We start from the raw sequence: 19,323 nt of genomic DNA on the forward strand, positions 1-19,323 counted from the left end.
GTCCAAAAACTGTCCATCTGTCTAATTGATGTCGTCACAAATCCCGTACACCCAATTTAAAAATCCCCACTACACCACTGGCAATAGCAATGACAATACAAACACACTGAAAAGGAATTAATAATGTAAAAACAATTACAAAGAAATTATGATTACCTCAGCAGCTGCGTCCAGCTCTTTCTGTTTCAGATCAAATATCTTATCATCGTCCATGTCTTTCTCGAACTCTGTCTGACAACGGTTGAGCAGCAGGGTGCGGAAATTCACGACTCTAGGCTTTTCTCCAGGCTGCTGTTTGTCTGCTGTTGGGACTTTGAGCTGCAGGTAGAAATGGTAAGTGTTACTAATGTTACCTGCATCTTGTGCAGGACAGACAACTGAATGACATGATAATATAAAAGGGAAGCGGAACAGTTTTCCTGTTACAGATCAACTTCAATTCCATGCCTGTTATAAACACATGCACTCGCTAAGCCCCCCCACATTTGGGCTTACATTGCCCACAGGGACCCCGGTTCGAATACAGTCGGGGTTATTTCCAGATTTCTCGAGAAAATACTTCAATAAACACATGATGAATGAACACATGCACTCACCCCCATAAGGCAGCGACACATGTTGGCGTAGGCCACGCTGAAGCTGGGCTCGGAGATGGCCTTCTCAAAGATAAGGTCTATGACGCCCATGAGCCGTTCGTCTGTGTCGATAGTCAGCTCTGTGAACTGCTTCATCAGTTGCTGGAACATCTGTGGAGTCAGTTTGTTGAGCACGCCGCGCACGCGGCGGAACAGCTCCTGAGTCTTGGCAGCTTCAGCGTCATCCTCCTCCGCTGGCTCGCCGCTGTTGCGCGACGCCGGCTTCTTGACCGCCGGCTTCCAGGCGTTCTCGGCCTTGTTGAGCTGCACGTCGTCGGTCAGGGAGAGGCTGAAGGCCAACTTGCGCGGCTCCTTCCGCACGCCTTGCTGTGAGCGACGTGGGCCTGAAGAGGGAGGCTACATGGGGAACACATTTGCAGGAGAAAAAGGGGGGAGAGAAAAAAAAAAGAGGGATGAAGAGATATTGAGAGTGTGGGCAGAGACAGTGGATAAGGTAGTAGAGAGTAGTAGGGTCAGGTGTACTTTGTTGTCCCCAAGGGGAAATTTGTCTTGGGCTTCACCTACTGCATTGCATACAGTACTCACATACCCAGCATACATTCATACAAGACAACATAAAAACATTAAAAAACATAGAAAACATAGAGATGTAGAGCGTGTCTGTCATTAAGCAATCTTAAGGCAGCAGAGTGAATTCATGCGTGCATGGGGTCCTCTAGAATCTTTAGTGCCTTTAGGTAGAGACTATTCAAGCCTGTACTTTTTTAGGAGCTTTTATGCTTTTATTTGACAGGACAGTGTGAGATGGAGACAGGAAGCCAGTGGGACAGAGAGACGGGGAAGGATTGGGAAATGACCCCGGTCGGACTCGAACCGCGGTCCCCGTGGGCATGTAAGCCCAAATGTGGGGGGCTTAGCGTGCTGCACCACAGCGCCCCCCTCAAGCCTGTACTTTTTCAGGGTCCATGTGACATCAGGTGAATGCCCCTTTAGGAGACCAGCGGAGGTTGAGGTGTAAACCGGGAATACACTGTGCGATTTTTCATCCGATTTTGCAACGATTTGAGAGTCGCATGATATTTTAACAATTAGACTGACATTTGGCTTTATCATGTATCTCGCATCGTGTATTGCACTTCGGGTAACGACAATTGATTTCACATCGTGTATTCCACATGGGGTAACGACAAGTGAGTTCACCTCAAGACCAGCAATTGTATGGTTGCAAGAAAATCAAATCCTGGTTGCCTCATGAGTGAATCGCGCAGTTGAAGCAATGCTATGACCCGATTTGGTAGTGTGACTTGCTCGAGCACAGACTCGCCTCCACCTCAGGTGTGTGTTCCCCTTCCGCATTGTCATGTACAGTTCTGGAAAACAAGTCTTTCGTGTCGTAGTGCGAGCACCCTGGTCACATCCGATGCTTGGGGCATATAGTGTGACGACGGGATGTGTGAAATGTGACTTTAAAAAAAAAAAAAAATGTTTTAAAGATATTTTTTTGGTCTTCTTCACCTTATTCATGACAGGATAGTGAAGGTGGTGACAGTAAGCAAGCGGGTAGAGAGAGACAGGGAAGGGCCGGCAAAGAACCCGGGCAGGGAATCAAACCCGGGTCAGCCACATGGCAGGTGAGTGCCCTACCAGTTGGCCATGGCAGGGCCGAAATGTGAACTTTTAAACCCTGCTAGTATATAGTCTAGTCCCTCAGTGTGAGCAGGAGCTGAATACCCGTGACAGTGTATGCACAGCTTTAGCACTGTAGATGGCGGTAGCGCACATCTTACACAAGCTGCCACCAAGCGGCACAGACAGAGAAGAAGCGGACAACGACCCCTTAGGAGACGAAACTTGAGTACACTCCTTTGCATTGGGTTGTCACGGTTTGATGTGTCTTGGTCCATGATATTGACCATCTTTGGTGTGGGTGCAAGGTGAAAGGAATGATAGTGCTTTGTGTCAAATGCCTGGTCTACTAACCAGGTTACGGCCACTTTGAGACGGTCTGCCAAGGTTGGCGAAGGAGGGAGTGAAATCTGGACCACAGCTCATCATGCGGCTCGGGTCTGCAGGTCGCATCGGTACCATGTGAGCCTGAAAAACAAACACCAATCTCAAAACCGGACACCGCAAATCATGCTGCAAAACTGGACCAATACCATTCCATGCACTTCATCAACTTGTATTAGCTGTGAATTTGCGACTGATCACTGCAGCGGTTTTATTTTATTTTACTGTCCCTCCTGATGTAGTAGATATGTATGTCATGTTTACTACCACTATGTGTAATGGATATTTGTTAATGGTCGATTAGAAGGACCACAGAAATACAACGTAGCCTATGATACGTTTGCCGCCACGCCGTGTGGCTTGTAATAGTAAATGAATAATTGAGAAAGACCCCAGGAAGAATAGCTAATGCTAAAAGCAAAAGCTAATGGGGATCTAATAAAAACAAACAAACAAAGTGCTTTAGTGGAGAACATGCTCGGGCTGCCCACCTTGTCAAGGACCACGTCGATGTTTGGCAGTCCCTCAGGCTTCTGCAAGCTGACACCCACGAACTGGAAACCAAGGAGGAAGTCACGGTCGTAGTGTTTCTTGGCCTCCACATCAATGGGCTTCCATCCCTCTGCATGTCAACACCAGTTTTTACCAATGTTAGTTCAAAATAAACCATCACATTCGTAAAAGTGTACACTTTTTCAATACTTGAAATATTATACTTACTTGGCATTGATTAGGTCTTTAGCTAACATACAAATGGGTAATGTTGTTCACACAAACAGGGTTGGAAAACATTATGAGAAGACGGCTAAACATTAGAAATAGCATGATGCATCACCTACATAAATTGGTGCATTTACAGCAGGGTTTAGGAAAATGGAAATGGTTCTCTGGGCTCACCACTGCTGGACATTATTAGCAAAACACTACCCATCTACTACCACATGGTGGCAGACATAGCCACCTTTGCAATAAATACAGATGAGAGCCATTTTCACTTCAGGACATCTTATTTGTTCACAGTACACTGAACAGTCCTGATGGAAAGCCACTGCTACCCTTTCACCTGCAAATAAAGGCAATCTGATTGATCATACGTTTCATTTCTCTTCAGCAACAATCTCATTAATATGAAATGGATTTGGGACACATTCAATAAAAATACTTTCGAATTTTACTGAAGCACATAGAGAAAGGTTAGGCTTGTTCTGTTTTCAGTGTTGTACAGATGTAGTAAACGGACTCTTGCCAGAAGAATGCAGCTCTTCCTAGCTCCTCAACATTCATTTGGGAGAGAGCTATACAGATTCGCTGTCCGAAAGCATGGCTTTGATGGCAAAAATCCTTGCACTTGACAAGACAAACCCCTGGTCTGTCCTTTTTAACCACTTAACCACGAAACCAACCCATTTTCAGTTTACCTTTTTTAAAGAATCAATGTGGTAGATTTGATAATACAGTCAAAAAATGCTGACTTGATGCTGACACCACTCTGACCATGCGAGTCACCATTGTTGTCTGAAAAAGCTGTCGCATTTCAACCATTGTTTAACCTCTGACTAAGTCACATCCGTGAAAATCTCAACTGGCCATCCTGATTGGTTCGTTCAAAAGTGCAGTCCTCTCAGAACTTGGAAGCTGAGCCGAGCTTTGTGGAGAGCCAAGTCGCAGCAATAGTGCATTTCCTTGACAGCGGCACCTACCTTTGCCACAATTTGGACCACACACACGCACACAGCCACATTGGCAGAGTCAAACCATCCTTGTAATGCCATGCATGTGTGTAGGGAGGCTGTAGTGGATATGCACTTGAGCATCTCTATGATGGCACTTTACGTATGTATGTAAGTATGTCTGTCTGTATGTGTTTTTTGTTTTGTTTATTATTTTTTGTTGTCATGTGTATCAGTGTTGTGTGTATGTGGCATCTATGCATGTCCAAGACAAATTTGCTTCGGGACCATTAAAAAGAATCTTGAAGCCCATAACACCCACCTTCCTTGTACTGGTACTTGTGGTTACTGGGCTTCGGGGCCTCCGGTCGAGTGACCTTGCCGTCCAGCGTGTCCTCCTGCAGCCCCTGCTCTGCTTCCTCTGCCTGCGTGGTGGCGGCCGGGGGCTGGGAGGGTTCCCGCTCCGCCACTGGTGGCTCGGGGAGGGGCTTCTCTGCAGACTGGAGACACAAACGACATCAGTGAGCAGCATCACTTATGGCAGTGGCTTCCAACCATTTTTGGCAAGGGATAGAGCTACTCAAGTTGTAGGGAATTAAACCTTGATGTTTATGACAGGCCAGTATCATAAATAGAATATTGAATAGCTACGTTATATTAATTAGTAATATTGTCAATATTCTATTTTTCACATACTTTCAGACATTTCAGGCGACCCCATTTGAATTCCAGACAACCCGAAAAATGGGGTCCCGACCCCAATGTTGAGAAACACTGGTTTAGGTCAAATACAAGTGGAGAGCGGATTATCTAACAGATTAAGCAAATTCTAAAAGGTAAAACTTTATGAAATGTTTTCAGTGCACTGACAGTTATTTGGGAGGCAGTTAGCCGCACACAGAGGCACTGACCTCTTCATTCAACACATCATCCTTTTTGTCAAGGTCCTTCAGCTGCTGCGTCTGTGGATCAGTCAAGGCAGCTGCTGAGAGGGCAAAAGAAGAAAGAAAAAAAAATCAGCAAGGAGACGCAACTGGACATATACCGAGCACATGTATGATCTAAGGATGCAACAGTAGCAGAGCAAGTCTTCCCAAAGATACAGAATTACATCGTACCTGAAACTAGGGCTGCATAACTTAATAATCATGATTCCGATTTTGACCCAAATAATCGTGATCATTTTTTCCATAATCGTGCAGCCCTTCCCGAAACCGAATGATGCTGCAGCACATTTAGCCCTTTATCGTAAAAAAATCCCACACTGACCCCTTTGCGCTTGTTAAAAACAAAACAAATAACAAACAAAAGCCTCCCCTTAAACAGCCATGACTGCTCACCTTGCATAGTAGAGTCTCCTACTGGGCTGCTTTCAGTGGCCGACGGAGCATCTTCTGCCTTCTCCTCAGCTTCCCCCACCTCCTCCGTCACCTTGGGGGCAGCCTCCGTGACCTTGGCCGCCTGCACAGCAGGGCCACTCTGCACATCTTGGGCAGCCTCCGTGACCTTGAGGGCAGCCTCCTCCGTGACCTTGAGGGCAGCCTCCTCCGTGACCTTGAGGGCAGCCTCCTCCGTGACCTTGAGGGCAGCCTCCTCCGTGACCTTGGCGGCCGCCTCTGCCTCGGCGAGCGCCCCCCGGTGCAGCTCCTCGGGTGGGTCCCTGGTGGGCAAGCCATTGGGAAGCTGCTGCTGCGTCTCTTCGGGCTGAGCAACGAGTTTGGGCTCCTCCACTACAACTTCAGCTTCAGAGGTAGGCATGTCAGGCACCGCTGGGGCTTCCTGCTTCTCAGTGGGTCCACTGCTGCCATTGGCAACCACAGCTGCAGGGGCGGGTTCCTCACTGGGAGTGGGCTTGGCCGTGACCGTGGCTGGGGGCGGCACAGGTCCATCTGCCTCCTCATGGTTTTCCGAGTCTTCCTCTTTGGCCAACTTGGAGTCATCACTCTGCACGGGTCCTGTATGTGGGGTAGGACTCGATGTGGCGGTAGAAGAATCTTGGGCTTGGTCCTGAGGCGACGTGGCTGCGGGTGGAGGCGTAGGTACGGCATCCACAGCACTGCCGCCATTGGCCTCCTGTGTTGTGGTGCTTGGGGAAGGCACTTCAACAGGTGCAGGGGACGTGGGGGCTGCTGGGGGAGACTGTGCAGCAGAGGAGTCCTCCTCACTGGCTGGGATGAGGACCCGTTTGTCATCCACAGACTCTTTGATCTCTGCGACGGGTTTGACTGGGGTGGGGGGAGGAGGAAGGACCGAGACCGTTGCTGGCTCTGGGGTCTTGGCAGGGGGCGGAGGAGTGGACTCCGTTCGCATACCTGGGGGCATCACAAACCACACAAGCAGTTAGTAGGAGCGCTCCAGTCAAAGTAAACATCATAGGATTGAGAATCGGAAGACACTTCAAAGTTTAATTCATTCAGACCGTAAAGCAGAAACCTTATATCCCTCAACTCTATTGCAACACAATAAATAAGGCCAAGTTGCGAGGACACGTAATGGATGGGAAAACGAGAGTTGAGCATTGCATTACATTGCATTTAGCTGACAATTTTATACAGAGCGACTTACATTTACTATTTTTCAGGCTATTGGTTACAGTCCCTGGAGCAATGTGGGGTTAGGTGCCTTACTCAAGGGCACTTCTACCATGGATACAGGTGTAGGGAGAGGTTAGGTGGGATTCGAACCTACAACCCCCAGATTGAAAGACCAATTCCCTAACCGTTAGGCCACGGCTGCCCACAACATCAAACATTTCATATAGCCTAGTTGTAGACATTGGCTCTAATGTAATGTAATGTAAAATGTAGCCTTTCACCACTGACCTGCTCTGGCCACAGCAGCAGTGGGCACGTTTTCTCCATTGGTCTGTGGTATGCCTGACCCTTCAGGCCCGGCTGACTGAAATTGAAAACAGATTTAACGGTCCAATGATTATTTTGTGCACATTTCGTTCATGAAAATCATGAAATGCATACACGCTGAATTCATGACATGCATACACACTTTCAACATGCATGGGCTCAGTATACATGACAAATACATATGGGGTGGTGGGGGGTGGGGGTTGTCGTGTCACCACAGGGTCGCTCACCTGTGGAGGTGTGGGCGTGGAGGAGACCCTCACCCCAGACAAGATCTCCTCTGTGATGTCACGGCCTCCTTGGTTAGGATCACATATTCGAATCTGTGGCAGAAAATACAGCAGAAGCACACTCCATGACCTCCAGTGCATGGGGTATGCATTCCAATATGCGACCTCCTGTCCTCCACTTGTGCTTGTGGCCTCGCCCCGCCTCCTGGCCCCTCCTCCGTGGAGAAAACGATAAAATTTCCCTGGTGTCAGATTAGCCAAAACCATTTTTGGGCGACTATTCTTCATTCACCACCCAGTTTGCAAATGAGAAAATGACTTTTAAAATTGAGCTCTTGCAAGATAATGAAATGTAATGCTGTTGTCAGTGATGTCAATATGACGTATTACTTCCTGGTACGAGGCCACAAGCACAAGTGGAGGACGCAAGGTCGCATACTGGAACGAACCCACGATTTGAAGTCCTCCTTCACATCAACCCATACATTCTCGAAAGACGCCTTGACCCATCAATAACAGACAATGGAATCAGAATCGACACAGAATTTCAAATCATAGCATTTGGAGGGGAAAAGAAGAAAACACCATCGCCTTCATACCATTTTGCGTGCCCGTCTGGGTTGGCTGGGTGCGGGGGGAGTTGGCTGCGGGGGAGGCCGTGCTGCTTGCTGGGGCTGGGGCATGACGACTGTGTGGGGCAGCTGAGCAGGGTAGTAACTTCCAGCTGCTGCTACAGCACACGCACACGCACACGCACACGGGACAAGAGGAACAAGGAGACATAAAAACTCCAGACCAAAGGCTCAAAGACCAACCGTTTCAAGTCAGTTTCATTATCCAAGGTCCAAGAAGATGCAGGTGTTAAACAAATAGTTTCTAAAATGTATGAAGTAATTTGCGAAAATGTGTTAAGCCTGTATTGCATAGACTTGACCCTTGGTGGAAACAGCTGTAAAACAATGCCATTAAATAAATGTAGACTGTTCCTGCGAATACCCTAGGCAAAGGGAATTCACATGTCAATGTATATATGCATGCATTTACGGTGAGAATATAACCAGTATGGACACCACCCTTCTGGATTAATCTGGTTTTAAAAGGTGCACTGTGTAGGATGTGGCCAGAGTAGGTATTGCAACTACACAGTTCAGAGAAATTATGCTGTCTACTGCCAAATTTGATCTTTTCATTAATATTTATTGATTAATGTTTGTTGTAATGTTTGTTGTAATATTTACTAGTATGACCAAAGTACAGTAAGTATTTCAACTTAAAATGCCAATTTCTGGAAATTCAAAATGGCGGACCATGGAGAAGATCCCCCTTTTCATATATGAAAAATGCAAATTTGCCAGTCATAATGAATATTTAGAATTTGATGGTGGCGGTAAGTATTTCATGAAAAAGGTAACATTAGTGAATGGATGAATTCTGGAAATAAACTAAAAATCTTACACAGTGTACCTTTAAGGAGGTTTAAGGTAAGTTGACTTTTCAATTCAGTCTTAAGAGTTCACAAATCCAGAGGGGTGCATGCTGTCCTCATGAACACATACTCTACACTAGGGCTGTAACGATACACTCAACTCACGTTCGGTTCGCGTCGCCATTTTGACCTAAAGTTCGATACATGCCACCATTTTGCTTTTAAAAAGCTTTAAAATAACAATGATAATGTTATGAAGCTTGGAAGCACCATCACATCGTATCATGTGGTTGTTTTCTGTAGTACTGAAAAGTAACAGAACTTTGAAAGTAAAGGGCATATCACGACACTGCCTTCTTGCACCGCGATACCGTATCGTGACTGCGTATCACGATTTCCGTGATCACGATTCAATACAATATCGTTACAGCCCTACTCTACACCTCATGATAAATGCGCGCACACACACATGCACACGCACACACACACAGGTCCAGGTTCCCATGCTAGCAAATCCTCGCGTGCCAGTCCTTTAGGGGCAAAACCTCCAAGGACAGAAACAGAAATGCAGTGCAAGTGTTGAACAAGACCAAAGCTGGGGACGGCATGCATGATGCGATCCTGGATTCATGCACTCCTGGGTTTTAGTCGGAAAACAGCCCAGCGGTCCTACTCACCAGGATAGCGCTGGGAGGTGAGGGGAGCGCCGTGAAGTGCAAGGCGGCCGTTCTCCCGGCCTGAGCCCCTCCCCCCACCTCCCCGCCTCTCCCTTGCAGCAAGGGAGGGCTCTGAGCTCACAGAGCAAGGGATGGAAGGGGATTGCAGATAGGTGGTACAGGAGACAGAGAGAGAGAGAGAGAGAGAGAGAGAGAGAGAGAGAGAGAGAGAGAGAGAGAGAGAGAGAGAGAGAGAGAGAGAGAGAGAGAGAGAGAGAGAGAGAGAGAGAGAGAGAGAGAGAGAGAGAGAGAGATAAAGGGAGGGAGAAAAACGGTAGAATGAATGAACACCACTAACAGAAGGAGCAAGACACAGCAGAATGAGGTTAGGACACTTAAAAAGAATTCATCAGTGAACACAGAGAACACAGACAAAGATGATAAAGAACAAATGCTGAAAGAAAAAGACATTAGCACAAAAAACTTGCAGCAACATTGACGACTGAAAAAGCAACACAGGTATATTATGCTCTTGAAAATTGGCAACATTACTATACTATATGTACTGCTGAGAGGGCAGTCCTTCAAAATGAAGGTGACAACAGCAAATATGCATTCACTCCGCAAATGTAAAGGGGTGTTACAACCCATACCTATTAAATGAGGTCAGAGTGCTCGTAGTCTCAATATGCGTTCACATCTATATTTAGGAGTAAACTTGCAATTAATTCAACCCTCTTGCCAATGCTAAGTACAAGGGTGTTCTCTAGCACGTAACCATTCTGAAAAGCTCAACACAGCACCTAGATCAGCCATACTTACCGTATGTGTACTCTGAACCGGCCCCAATGTAATAGCCTCCAGTTCCACTGTACTGCTGGGCCTGTGGGATGAAGGGTGCCCGGTACTGCAGAGAGAAGGAGCGGGTGCAAGGAGGAGCAAATGACAATGAGCTCATATATATGCAGATCAATAGAGTTTAGAATCAGGTTTTCGAAGTAACCGCTTTATTCAAGGGCTCATATAAACTGAATTAACAGTTTATAATAATTGGTTTATTGTAGTTATCGGTTTATGAGAAATTCGAGTCGCACAGGTAGGTTTTTGGCTAATAAGCTGATTTCTCAAGACATGTATACACCTTAAACAGGTTATTATCGGGTTATTGACAGTCTAGAATAAGTAGCCAATCACAAGCCATGAATTCCAATTTTGTGTCACATACTTGAGTGGAACACATGCAACCAACAGACTGCACGTACACAACAATAAACAGTTTACTCCAATAACCTGTTTATTCCAATAACCCGAGTATTGTGGCAATGCAAATGGGCTCAGTGATTAAGGGATGGTAATAAAATGAACAGAACAAGCAAAAACGCAAAGGGAAAAGAGAGAGCAAGTTGCAGGTATGTATACCTGTCCGGATTGGATGAAATAGGCTGGGGCTTGAGAGCTTGGGAACTGAAGGGTCTGCTGGGGGATCATCATGACCTGGTTATTGGGCGAGTACACATGGCTTTGCCCCACAGGCTGTGGGTTGCTGCCTGGCTGGACACGTGGGGCAGAACTGGTCATGGTAGGCCGGTTCTGGTAGTACGGCTGCAGACACAACAGAAAACAACAACAACAATGAGACAAATTAATATATCCAATGCATCTCTTTCCATCTCCTTCTCTAACAGAAGTACTGCAGTTTACTGCACTAATCATCACTGAATGCCATAAGCACCAAAGCCTAGTATAGACATCTTGTATGATGAACAGACACAGGAATGTTACACCCCCCCCTCCCCCAAGACTCACATCAATCTTCAAAAATACTTAAACACAATTCGCGTTTCCTTGTAATTGGCTACAGCCAATTCTTCACTCATATCCTTTGTCTCCATCACAAAAATATCCATGGAGGTATGGAGAGAGCTGATTTTTAAAAAATCTTTCTAACCCCTCAAGAATGGCATACGATATGGAGTATATTGCGGTGTGTAACTAATTGGTTTAGGGAAGGAGTTATGGTAGCTTGGTTCTCACCAACGATGCATGCATGTACCCAAACTACCGTCTGGTAGCATTGCCGTTAACATGCTCTTCTCGAGTCAGAAAGTAAATGGTGCAGCATTTATTGCAACTCACCACCAACAAATTCATCTCAATATAGTCTATAATCTGTCCTGTGACTCATCAATGCGAGCTGCTGTTGATATTCAAGCAATAAATGCTCCATTTATTTTCTACTCAAGAAGAGCATGTTAATGGCAGAGAAGAGCATGTTAATGGCAGCGCTACCAGACGGTACTGTGTGTGTGTGTGTGTAGCTCCGCTCCACCAAGGGGCTCTGGAGCTACACACACGGACCGTCGGTGAGAACCAGGCTAGGGTTATGGAGCACGTGTAGTGCTCCAAGCATGCAGAGGTTAGCCTTAATGCACCTCCAGCCTAGAAATTTACCATTAGAAAAGGAACGCTGATTAGCAGTAAAAAAAAAAAAAAGAAAAAAAAAAGCTGTTACCTGCAAGGACCTGAATCCCCCCTGCCGCCACAATTAAACACCAGCAGTGAATGAAGAGGAAGGGAGAGGGAGAAAGTGAAGGTGAGAGCAGAGAGTTATGCAAGATGAGGAGGAGAAAGAGGAGGTAGAGGAAGATGAGAAGGAGGATGAGGAGGAGGAGGAGGAGGAGGAGAAGAAGGAGGAGAAGAAGGAGGGAGAGGGTGAAGAAAAAGAAAAGGCAGTAATAACTTGTTAGGTTAAGCAGCAAGCAGGCACTTACAACAACACATCATTCACACATGGCACCACCTTTGTAAAACGGTGACAAGAAGATGGGCCAGAGACAAATAGAAGAGACATAGCATCAAAAAAGAGTGCATCTGCCTAAATCAATTATAGATTTGTCACTTTCATCTGAGCAGCTGCTATATTGTTAAGCCTGATACTTTCAGAAAACCTGATCAGGGTACGTGGGGGAAACAAGGGCCAGTGATCGTAACAAAATCCCTGTAGCAGTTTAAAAAGAGCAGCCGCAAATGTGTGTGTGTGTGTGTGTGTGTTTCTATGTTTGTGTGTGGGTGTCAGAACACTAAAAACAACTGACACAATCTGAGGTAAATTAGTCATAAGTAACGAGACGCCCCAGGAATCCCGAGTGCATCTAACTTGGGGCCAGCCCTAGCTCTGACTTGGCACGGACCCTGGCGGAACCGTTCCAGATCAGGGTGACCCACGCCTAAAGCCAAATACTGTCTGAGGGTCGATTCTAAAGAGGCACAAGCTGTGAGACTCCTGGGTCCTATACTACAAAGCTGGTTCAGGATAAGTTAAGTTTAAGTTAAGAGGTAAATCATGTAATAGAAGAGCCTGGAGTCCCCATTTCCTGAAGAAAAGCTCTTGTATTAGATGATTTACCTCTTAACTTAACCTAAACTTATCCTGAACCAGCTTTGTAGTATAGGCCCCTGGGGACTGAGAGAGGGATGTTAGTACCTGTTGATATGAAGTGAGAAGGACTGGCCCTGGAACAAACTAGGAGAGCACAAGAGAGCAGAGGGGTGCATAGGTCATATAGCACAGAGAGAGAGAGTACCTGTCAGACATGCAGTCGGCATCACTGACATGAGAACACAGAGTTAAGGAGCAGACACAGGACCGCCGCTAGGCAAAAGCAGAGTAAGCAGAGTGCTTAGGGCCTCAACCATTTCCCCCCCAAAATTTGGGCCTCCTAAATTGATATTTACTAAAAAAAACACATTATTATTATTGTTATTATTTAATGATGGGGGGGGGGGCACCTGACCAGTTATGCTTAGGGCCTCCAAAACCTTAGCAGCGGCCCTGAGCAGACACAACAGCAAAAGCCAGAAAAAAACCCAGTACAGACCTACAGCTAAAACAGCCATGATCTGGCAACGTGTCTGTGTAGATGTATAAGTCACAGCAAGAGTTGGGGCTGAGGCAGCCAAAGGACATACCGGTCGGGTTTGCGTTGAAGTGTTCATTGGTGGGGGTGGCTGGGCAAACACAACAGACGGGGCCTGGCCAGGGGGGTATGCACCCTGCACACAGAGGAAAAAGGAAACGTTCAGGTATGTTCACACAGCTTTCTGGAAGTCAAGATTCAAGATTCTTTTCAATGGTCTTGAAGGAAATTTGTCTTGGACATACATAGCTGTCACATACACACAACACCTATTCAGTGTACTGATAAGTAAAGAGATGATCCAGTCACCGGGTCGGGTCTTACCTGTGCCAGTCCAGGGGAAGGGGAGGGTTGTGGGATGGAGGGGGCTCCCGTTAAAGGCTGTGGTGGTTTATTCATTTCACTTGTTTCGGCATGAGGGAGATTCAAACCTGTCTGTCAAACCTGATGAGGAAAATGTCACATGTGAATAAAAGGCACATCTACACAGCAATGTGAGCAGCTCCATAGTCAAGAACAAAGAAGTTGTTAAGTGATTAGGCCTATAACACATCATCTCTTTTCAGATTCCATGGCATTACCGAGCAATCAACTTGATATTGTTGTCTTGTCTATGCACACGCCTGTTCTTCAGCCATTACTTTACTGAAGAGTTGCACCGTCATGTTGAAATGACACTTACAATGGCACACTGCCCAGTCAGTTTAAGGTACAGACAGCATCAACATTAAGGCTGTGTCATGAATCCATTCATTACACATCTAGGGTAGTAGGCGGACCCCGTGTTATTAACCAAGAATTGTGTCTGCCTTGTACATGCTCATCTGGAAAACCGCTGCTTTTCAAGCAGGCGTCAACTTAAACTATGGATATTCTGCGTATTGTGCAGCCCAAAGGTTCGGACACACACCTTCTCATTCGATACATTCTTATATTTTCATGACTCTTCAAGATTAACTGGTAGCGCTTTAACTTACTTTATGGTACAGTTATCATATGTAGTTACTGTGTACTTTCCAGGTAAAAACAGGGTAACAGAGAGAAGTTATATTGTATCTAACAAGTAAAATTAAGGAGGTAATTACAAAGTAAATGCCTTTAATTGGGTAACAACAGGGTAACAGAGAAGTTAGATGATTAGATGGCTAGAAAATACGCAGTAGATATGCAATACATGTTATTTACTTTGTAATTACCCCGTTTTTACCAGTTAGATACCATGTTACTTCTCCGTTACCCTGTTGTTACACAGAAAGTAATTATTAGTACTAGTAGTAATTATTGCACCGTAAAGTAAAGCGTTACAGATTAACTTTTTTGGTAAACACAAAACTACAATGTAGATCTTCACTGATGTAATCAAAACAGCCAAGAATAAAATAATTGTACAATAGGGATGTCAGTGGTGAATCAACCAGACTTCTACACAACACAAACTGATGGTATGAAACCCATTGATAAGGAAAAAATACCAATGTCTAACTAGGCACGGCTGTGAAGTAAAATCCATTTCAGGTGACGAGGTCATTGAAAAAGAAATGTGGTCACAGCACCATCAAAAAAGGAAAGGGAGACTACTTTGATACGTCTAAAATACAATTACTTGCTTTCAATGAGTATCTAACAATGCAGGCCCCTTTAAATAGTCATGTAGAAAATGCACGAAAATTCAGCTTAAGTGCATGTTGCGCTTACACCTTGTGATACGTTCATACTATGTGCACAACTCCAACTCCCGTAATTTGGAAGGACACAGTTTTACAGATGAGGTGGAGAGTTGCTGCAGGCCAGCTGATAACAGGCTGAGAGACCCACCCACAGGCCAGACATCACACCCACCCGACCCACACATAGCACTAGCTAACGCACTCTCCTTCCCCAAGTGTAGCCTATGCTATGTGCGATGGCTTTACCACAGGGTTCCCTTGGGACACCAGCTGGTGTGCTGCCTGGGACAAGGGAGGGGATGGGAGAGGCAGGCAGACGGGCAGGGAGGCACTCCTTAAAGCACCTCACCCTGCAGGCAGTGTTGCCAGATTGGGCGTTTACCCGGCCAATTGGGCTGCTTGGGATGGCCGTCTGCGGATAAAAACGGGAAAATTTGGCATTTTAGCATTTATTTTCTGCAGTTTTATGCCCATAGAAATCAATGCAATTTGTTGAAATTGGGCGGAATTTAGCGCGTTTTGGCGTTTTTTTGAGAACCTTCTGGGCAGGATTTGATCAGACAAATCCGGCAACATTGCCTGCAGGCCTGGCTAATACACTTCCCACACAATGCAGAGAGCGGGTCAGAAGCAGTTGCCGGGGGTGAGCCAGGTCAGACACGAATGATCAATGACAGAACAACACACAAGACTCCTCATGGGGTGTTTTCTGATGCCGACAGATGGTGGACAATATAAACACACCCTGGGGAGCAATGGCACAGGGTTCGTCACGATGCACAACGGATGGCCTGGGGCTGCCAATCAAAACACAGGTAGAGGACAGAGTAGAAGTTGCAACACACTGTATGACCTTAATACATTTTCGGAGCAGAGCTACAGTGTGCAGACTTCTACTATCAGCCAAAGTAGTACTCACAGTCATGTTCCGTTTTCTGTGTTTTATTCACTAACACAGCATTACTTAATGGAGCACGAAACCTGTGACTATCATCAGTCGGTCCCGGCAATAATTGGCTAAATAAGAACTTATGCGAACACTTTAGAACAACCATCAGTTCCATAACAGTCCCGTGCAGGGTCCCATTCATTCTGCCCCCCCCCCCCATCAACCATCACTGTTATATTTGACAGCTGGGATATTCAGTGTCCCTGGGTCGCTACATTACTTTATATGACAGAACAGAGAAGCAGAGACAGGAAGTGAATTGGGAGAGAGACGGGGCAGGACTGGCAAAGGACCCGGGCCGGGAATCAAACCCGAATCAAACCCATTAAGTCACGGTAGGGCCTTGAGCACTCATTTCAATAAGCAAAATGACAATGATGGAATTGAAGTGAAGGAGGGAAAGGAATTCATCAGGAGTGCAAAAATAATAAAACAAGTGCCAATGTGTAGTTGCCTCACAGGACACAATTTTGACTGCTAAACATTCATTGTTCAGGATATGTTCACTATGAAAAATCTGGCAGCTGTCCAGTCCGAGTTAAAGGTAAACATCCCACTGAACACAGCTGGATACAGCTTTATCATCAGATAAAGCTGTACTAGTTGGAAATTATTGCGCTGCGTATCTGTAGCATTTGGTTGACAAATTATGTTGCATGCAATTGCACGCACGCACGCACCACACACACACGCACACACACGAGGTTGAGGCTGGCGACAAGCTGGCAACATCAACAGGGTTCAGAATGTGTAAATTGACAGTCATTGTCTGGAGTTATAGTTTGGCCAATAACTGAAAGGGTGAGAAGACTGAAGCCTGCTTCGCCTCAACAATTAAATAGCAAGACCATTGCAAATCTGACGAAAGAGGGACGTGTCAAAAAAGCCAGCGGCCAGCTCCTGGAAACTTGATCCTGCTGCATAATAGCTTCCGAGTTAGCGCTAATGAAACCATATGGCACAAAACGTGTGAAACATTATATTGCAATCAAGAACTTAATCATGAATCCCAGAACGCACGCGCGCGTTCACTGGTGTGTTACACAGCGTGCAGGGGACCACATTGTTAAGCAATTTAAACAAACCACACAATACGCTTAAACGTTGCAGAATAGTAGGTCTACTACGGTGGTAGATGGACACTCCCAACTGAGATCGCTCCCGGACGTGCAGTCCCAGGTGTTTCTATCACTCCCGGACGTGTAGTCCCACCCGATTATATTTCACGTACTATCATACACTGCCACATACAAGCAATTTAGGGTTAGGGTTAGGGTTAGGTTTAGGGTTAAGGTTAGGGTTAGAAACAAAAAACTAACATCAAAAAGATAACTAGCTCCGTTATATGGCGGTGGGACCGATAGTCTGGCTAGTGGGAGCGAGCCGACAGGGGAGCGTCCTGCGTTGGGAGCGTCAATCAGGGAATCGGTCTACTACCAACATGCCCGTGCTCCACTGACGTATGCTAACTTGTTAGCAAGCTCCCTAGCTGTTGCGATAACTACTTCAAACCGACAAAATATGACATTTACGCCACCACGCACCATCAAGGCCACTCCTGGGATAATATGCACAAACGACCACGCAGTTATTCAGTAGTGCAAGTTAGTAGATGAGTTGGACTGAAAACTGAACCAATGAGCTGAGCTAGCTACTTTTTTCATTGATTATCGTGGCTGCATGCACTCAAAACTGGACTCCACAACTTGGGGACGGCCAGTCTGAAACGGATAATTTAATATTTCCAGGCAACATCCAGTCAATATAGACTCTAGCCAGAAGGATAGTGTTCGCCACCTGCTAAGTGAGAGCTCCTGATGTTAGAGCCCAATATCTCACATGAGTTTCGATAAATGAAGGACGGACAACTACTCGGTACACAGCGACTGTAGTGTCCTCTTTACATTCCCGCTTGATATTGTTACATGTAACGAGAATGTCAATGTTATTCTGTTTCAAGTTATATAATTCCTCAAATAAGTCAATATGACTAACTTCATGAGTTCCTGCGGATTCGCTACTGTAGCCGCACTGCACACATTTTTAAGTGGCAAAGACCATGGAGCGAAAGAGGCTGGAGCATCCAGTCATAGCCTACCACATACAAGTGTGCTGCTTTCATCGATACACTTTGTCCGTCTTGAGGGTCTCAATTTTATCAGCTGATGACAGCGTCAGTCCTTGCGTCTTGTTAAATAAACCGTTTTTAAAACACCACCCAGCTGCCAAAACTGAGTTTCATGCTTATCCGCCTAAATTGGAAGGACTTGCTGCTAGCCCGCATTCGACACCTAAGGATGCATATAAAACACACCCCTCAGATAGGGATTATAATACGATTTCCATTTACGTTATTGATACTAGTGCTGAGGCTCTTAGGAACCATTTTCCAACAACTATCCAATTTGATATTATTGTATGCATGGGTCAACAACACAGGCATACGCCGAACCTGGCTAACGACGGCTAGTCGCATCATAGACCGTCAATGCTCACGAGACAGACACAAGAGGCCTTTCACGTAGTTCGTTGTCATAAACTTAGCATTAGCGAAGGCAAAACTTACCTATAACGAGATATGAGGTCTCGATAGAGAGCGAATTGTGACCTCAGCCTTTCATGGAATTCGCGTTTAAGTTGCCGTTTATTTCTTTCAAACGCCGTGCCAAAACACCTCTTGGGTCCAAAGGGAAAGTGGTGCTCAAGGGATGAGAACTGTTAGCCTATTAGCTTTCTAACACAAATGTTTAAATCCCTAGTAGCGGGCAAAGCCATGAAACTGACTAAGAAGAAAAATAAGCAATACTATATTTTCTAATTCTTACTGAAAACGTATTTTCATCCAGAATAAGCCTCTCGACTGGAGGTCCATACTTAAGACTTGGATGGTAAAGGATTAGTGCTACCGGCAAAATCTCCACGCTAGCCTACAACTAGAGCTACACGGTGCTCGAAAATGCCATGATGAAATGCTGCCACAGCCGCTTACTCGCCTAACTTGAACCATAGAGGGTGGAGTTTATCTAGAGAGTTCATAAGCGTGTTTTATGGGAATCGGTCTGTAGGTGTCGCAATTTAGCATTGGTGTGAAAAAGCGGCCATCTTGTTTCAGCCATCCATTCATTTCCTATGCATGGAAGAGTCTCGCAATGCCTTCTACATTTCCTTCAATTACGATATTGGCTAAATGAACTAATCAGAACATTAAACCTAAAGGCCTAACGTTTTTACAGTCCTGAACGACGATCCCGGGGGCATTTTTATTATCTATTCTGCCCTTTCGAAGACGTCGAATGCTTATTTCCTCCACGAAGGAGGTTTTGCTTGGGGTAGGCTACGGT

The 19,323-nt window shown here is 45.7% G+C and overlaps 1 protein-coding gene across 8 annotated transcripts in view; it reads right to left on the minus strand.

Annotated features, from left to right (window-relative positions):
• Window positions 1-18,949, minus strand: part of eif4g1a (eukaryotic translation initiation factor 4 gamma, 1a) — a 31,354-nt gene extending 12,405 nt beyond the window's left edge. The window contains exons 1-19 of one of the 8 annotated variants that reach the window (XM_063218786.1): window positions 18,549-18,949; window positions 15,280-15,445; window positions 13,691-13,810; window positions 13,419-13,502; window positions 12,934-12,972; window positions 11,962-11,982; window positions 10,869-11,051; window positions 10,272-10,356; window positions 9,471-9,581; window positions 7,967-8,097; window positions 7,368-7,460; window positions 7,099-7,174; window positions 5,617-6,588; window positions 5,188-5,261; window positions 4,599-4,776; window positions 3,098-3,228; window positions 2,577-2,690; window positions 597-992; window positions 157-318 (exon numbers count right to left, since the gene is read on the minus strand). In XM_063218786.1, coding sequence (XP_063074856.1) covers window positions 157-318; window positions 597-992; window positions 2,577-2,690; window positions 3,098-3,228; window positions 4,599-4,776; window positions 5,188-5,261; window positions 5,617-6,588; window positions 7,099-7,174; window positions 7,368-7,460; window positions 7,967-8,097; window positions 9,471-9,581; window positions 10,272-10,356; window positions 10,869-11,051; window positions 11,962-11,982; window positions 12,934-12,972; window positions 13,419-13,502; window positions 13,691-13,765 — 2,925 coding nt within the window. In that variant the 5' untranslated portion in view covers window positions 13,766-13,810; window positions 15,280-15,445; window positions 18,549-18,949. The remainder of the gene's footprint in view (window positions 1-156; window positions 319-596; window positions 993-2,576; window positions 2,691-3,097; window positions 3,229-4,598; window positions 4,777-5,187; window positions 5,262-5,616; window positions 6,589-7,098; window positions 7,175-7,367; window positions 7,461-7,966; window positions 8,098-9,470; window positions 9,582-10,271; window positions 10,357-10,868; window positions 11,052-11,961; window positions 11,983-12,933; window positions 12,973-13,418; window positions 13,503-13,690; window positions 13,811-15,279; window positions 15,446-18,548) is intronic. The other 7 variants (XM_063218787.1, XM_063218788.1, XM_063218785.1 and 4 more) reach the window with 7 other exon arrangements.
• Between the last annotated feature and the right edge of the window lie 374 nt (window positions 18,950-19,323).

The sequence above is a fragment of the Engraulis encrasicolus genome, chromosome 16 (assembly GCF_034702125.1).
Source record: "Engraulis encrasicolus isolate BLACKSEA-1 chromosome 16, IST_EnEncr_1.0, whole genome shotgun sequence".
Lineage (NCBI taxonomy): Eukaryota > Metazoa > Chordata > Actinopteri > Clupeiformes > Engraulidae > Engraulis > Engraulis encrasicolus.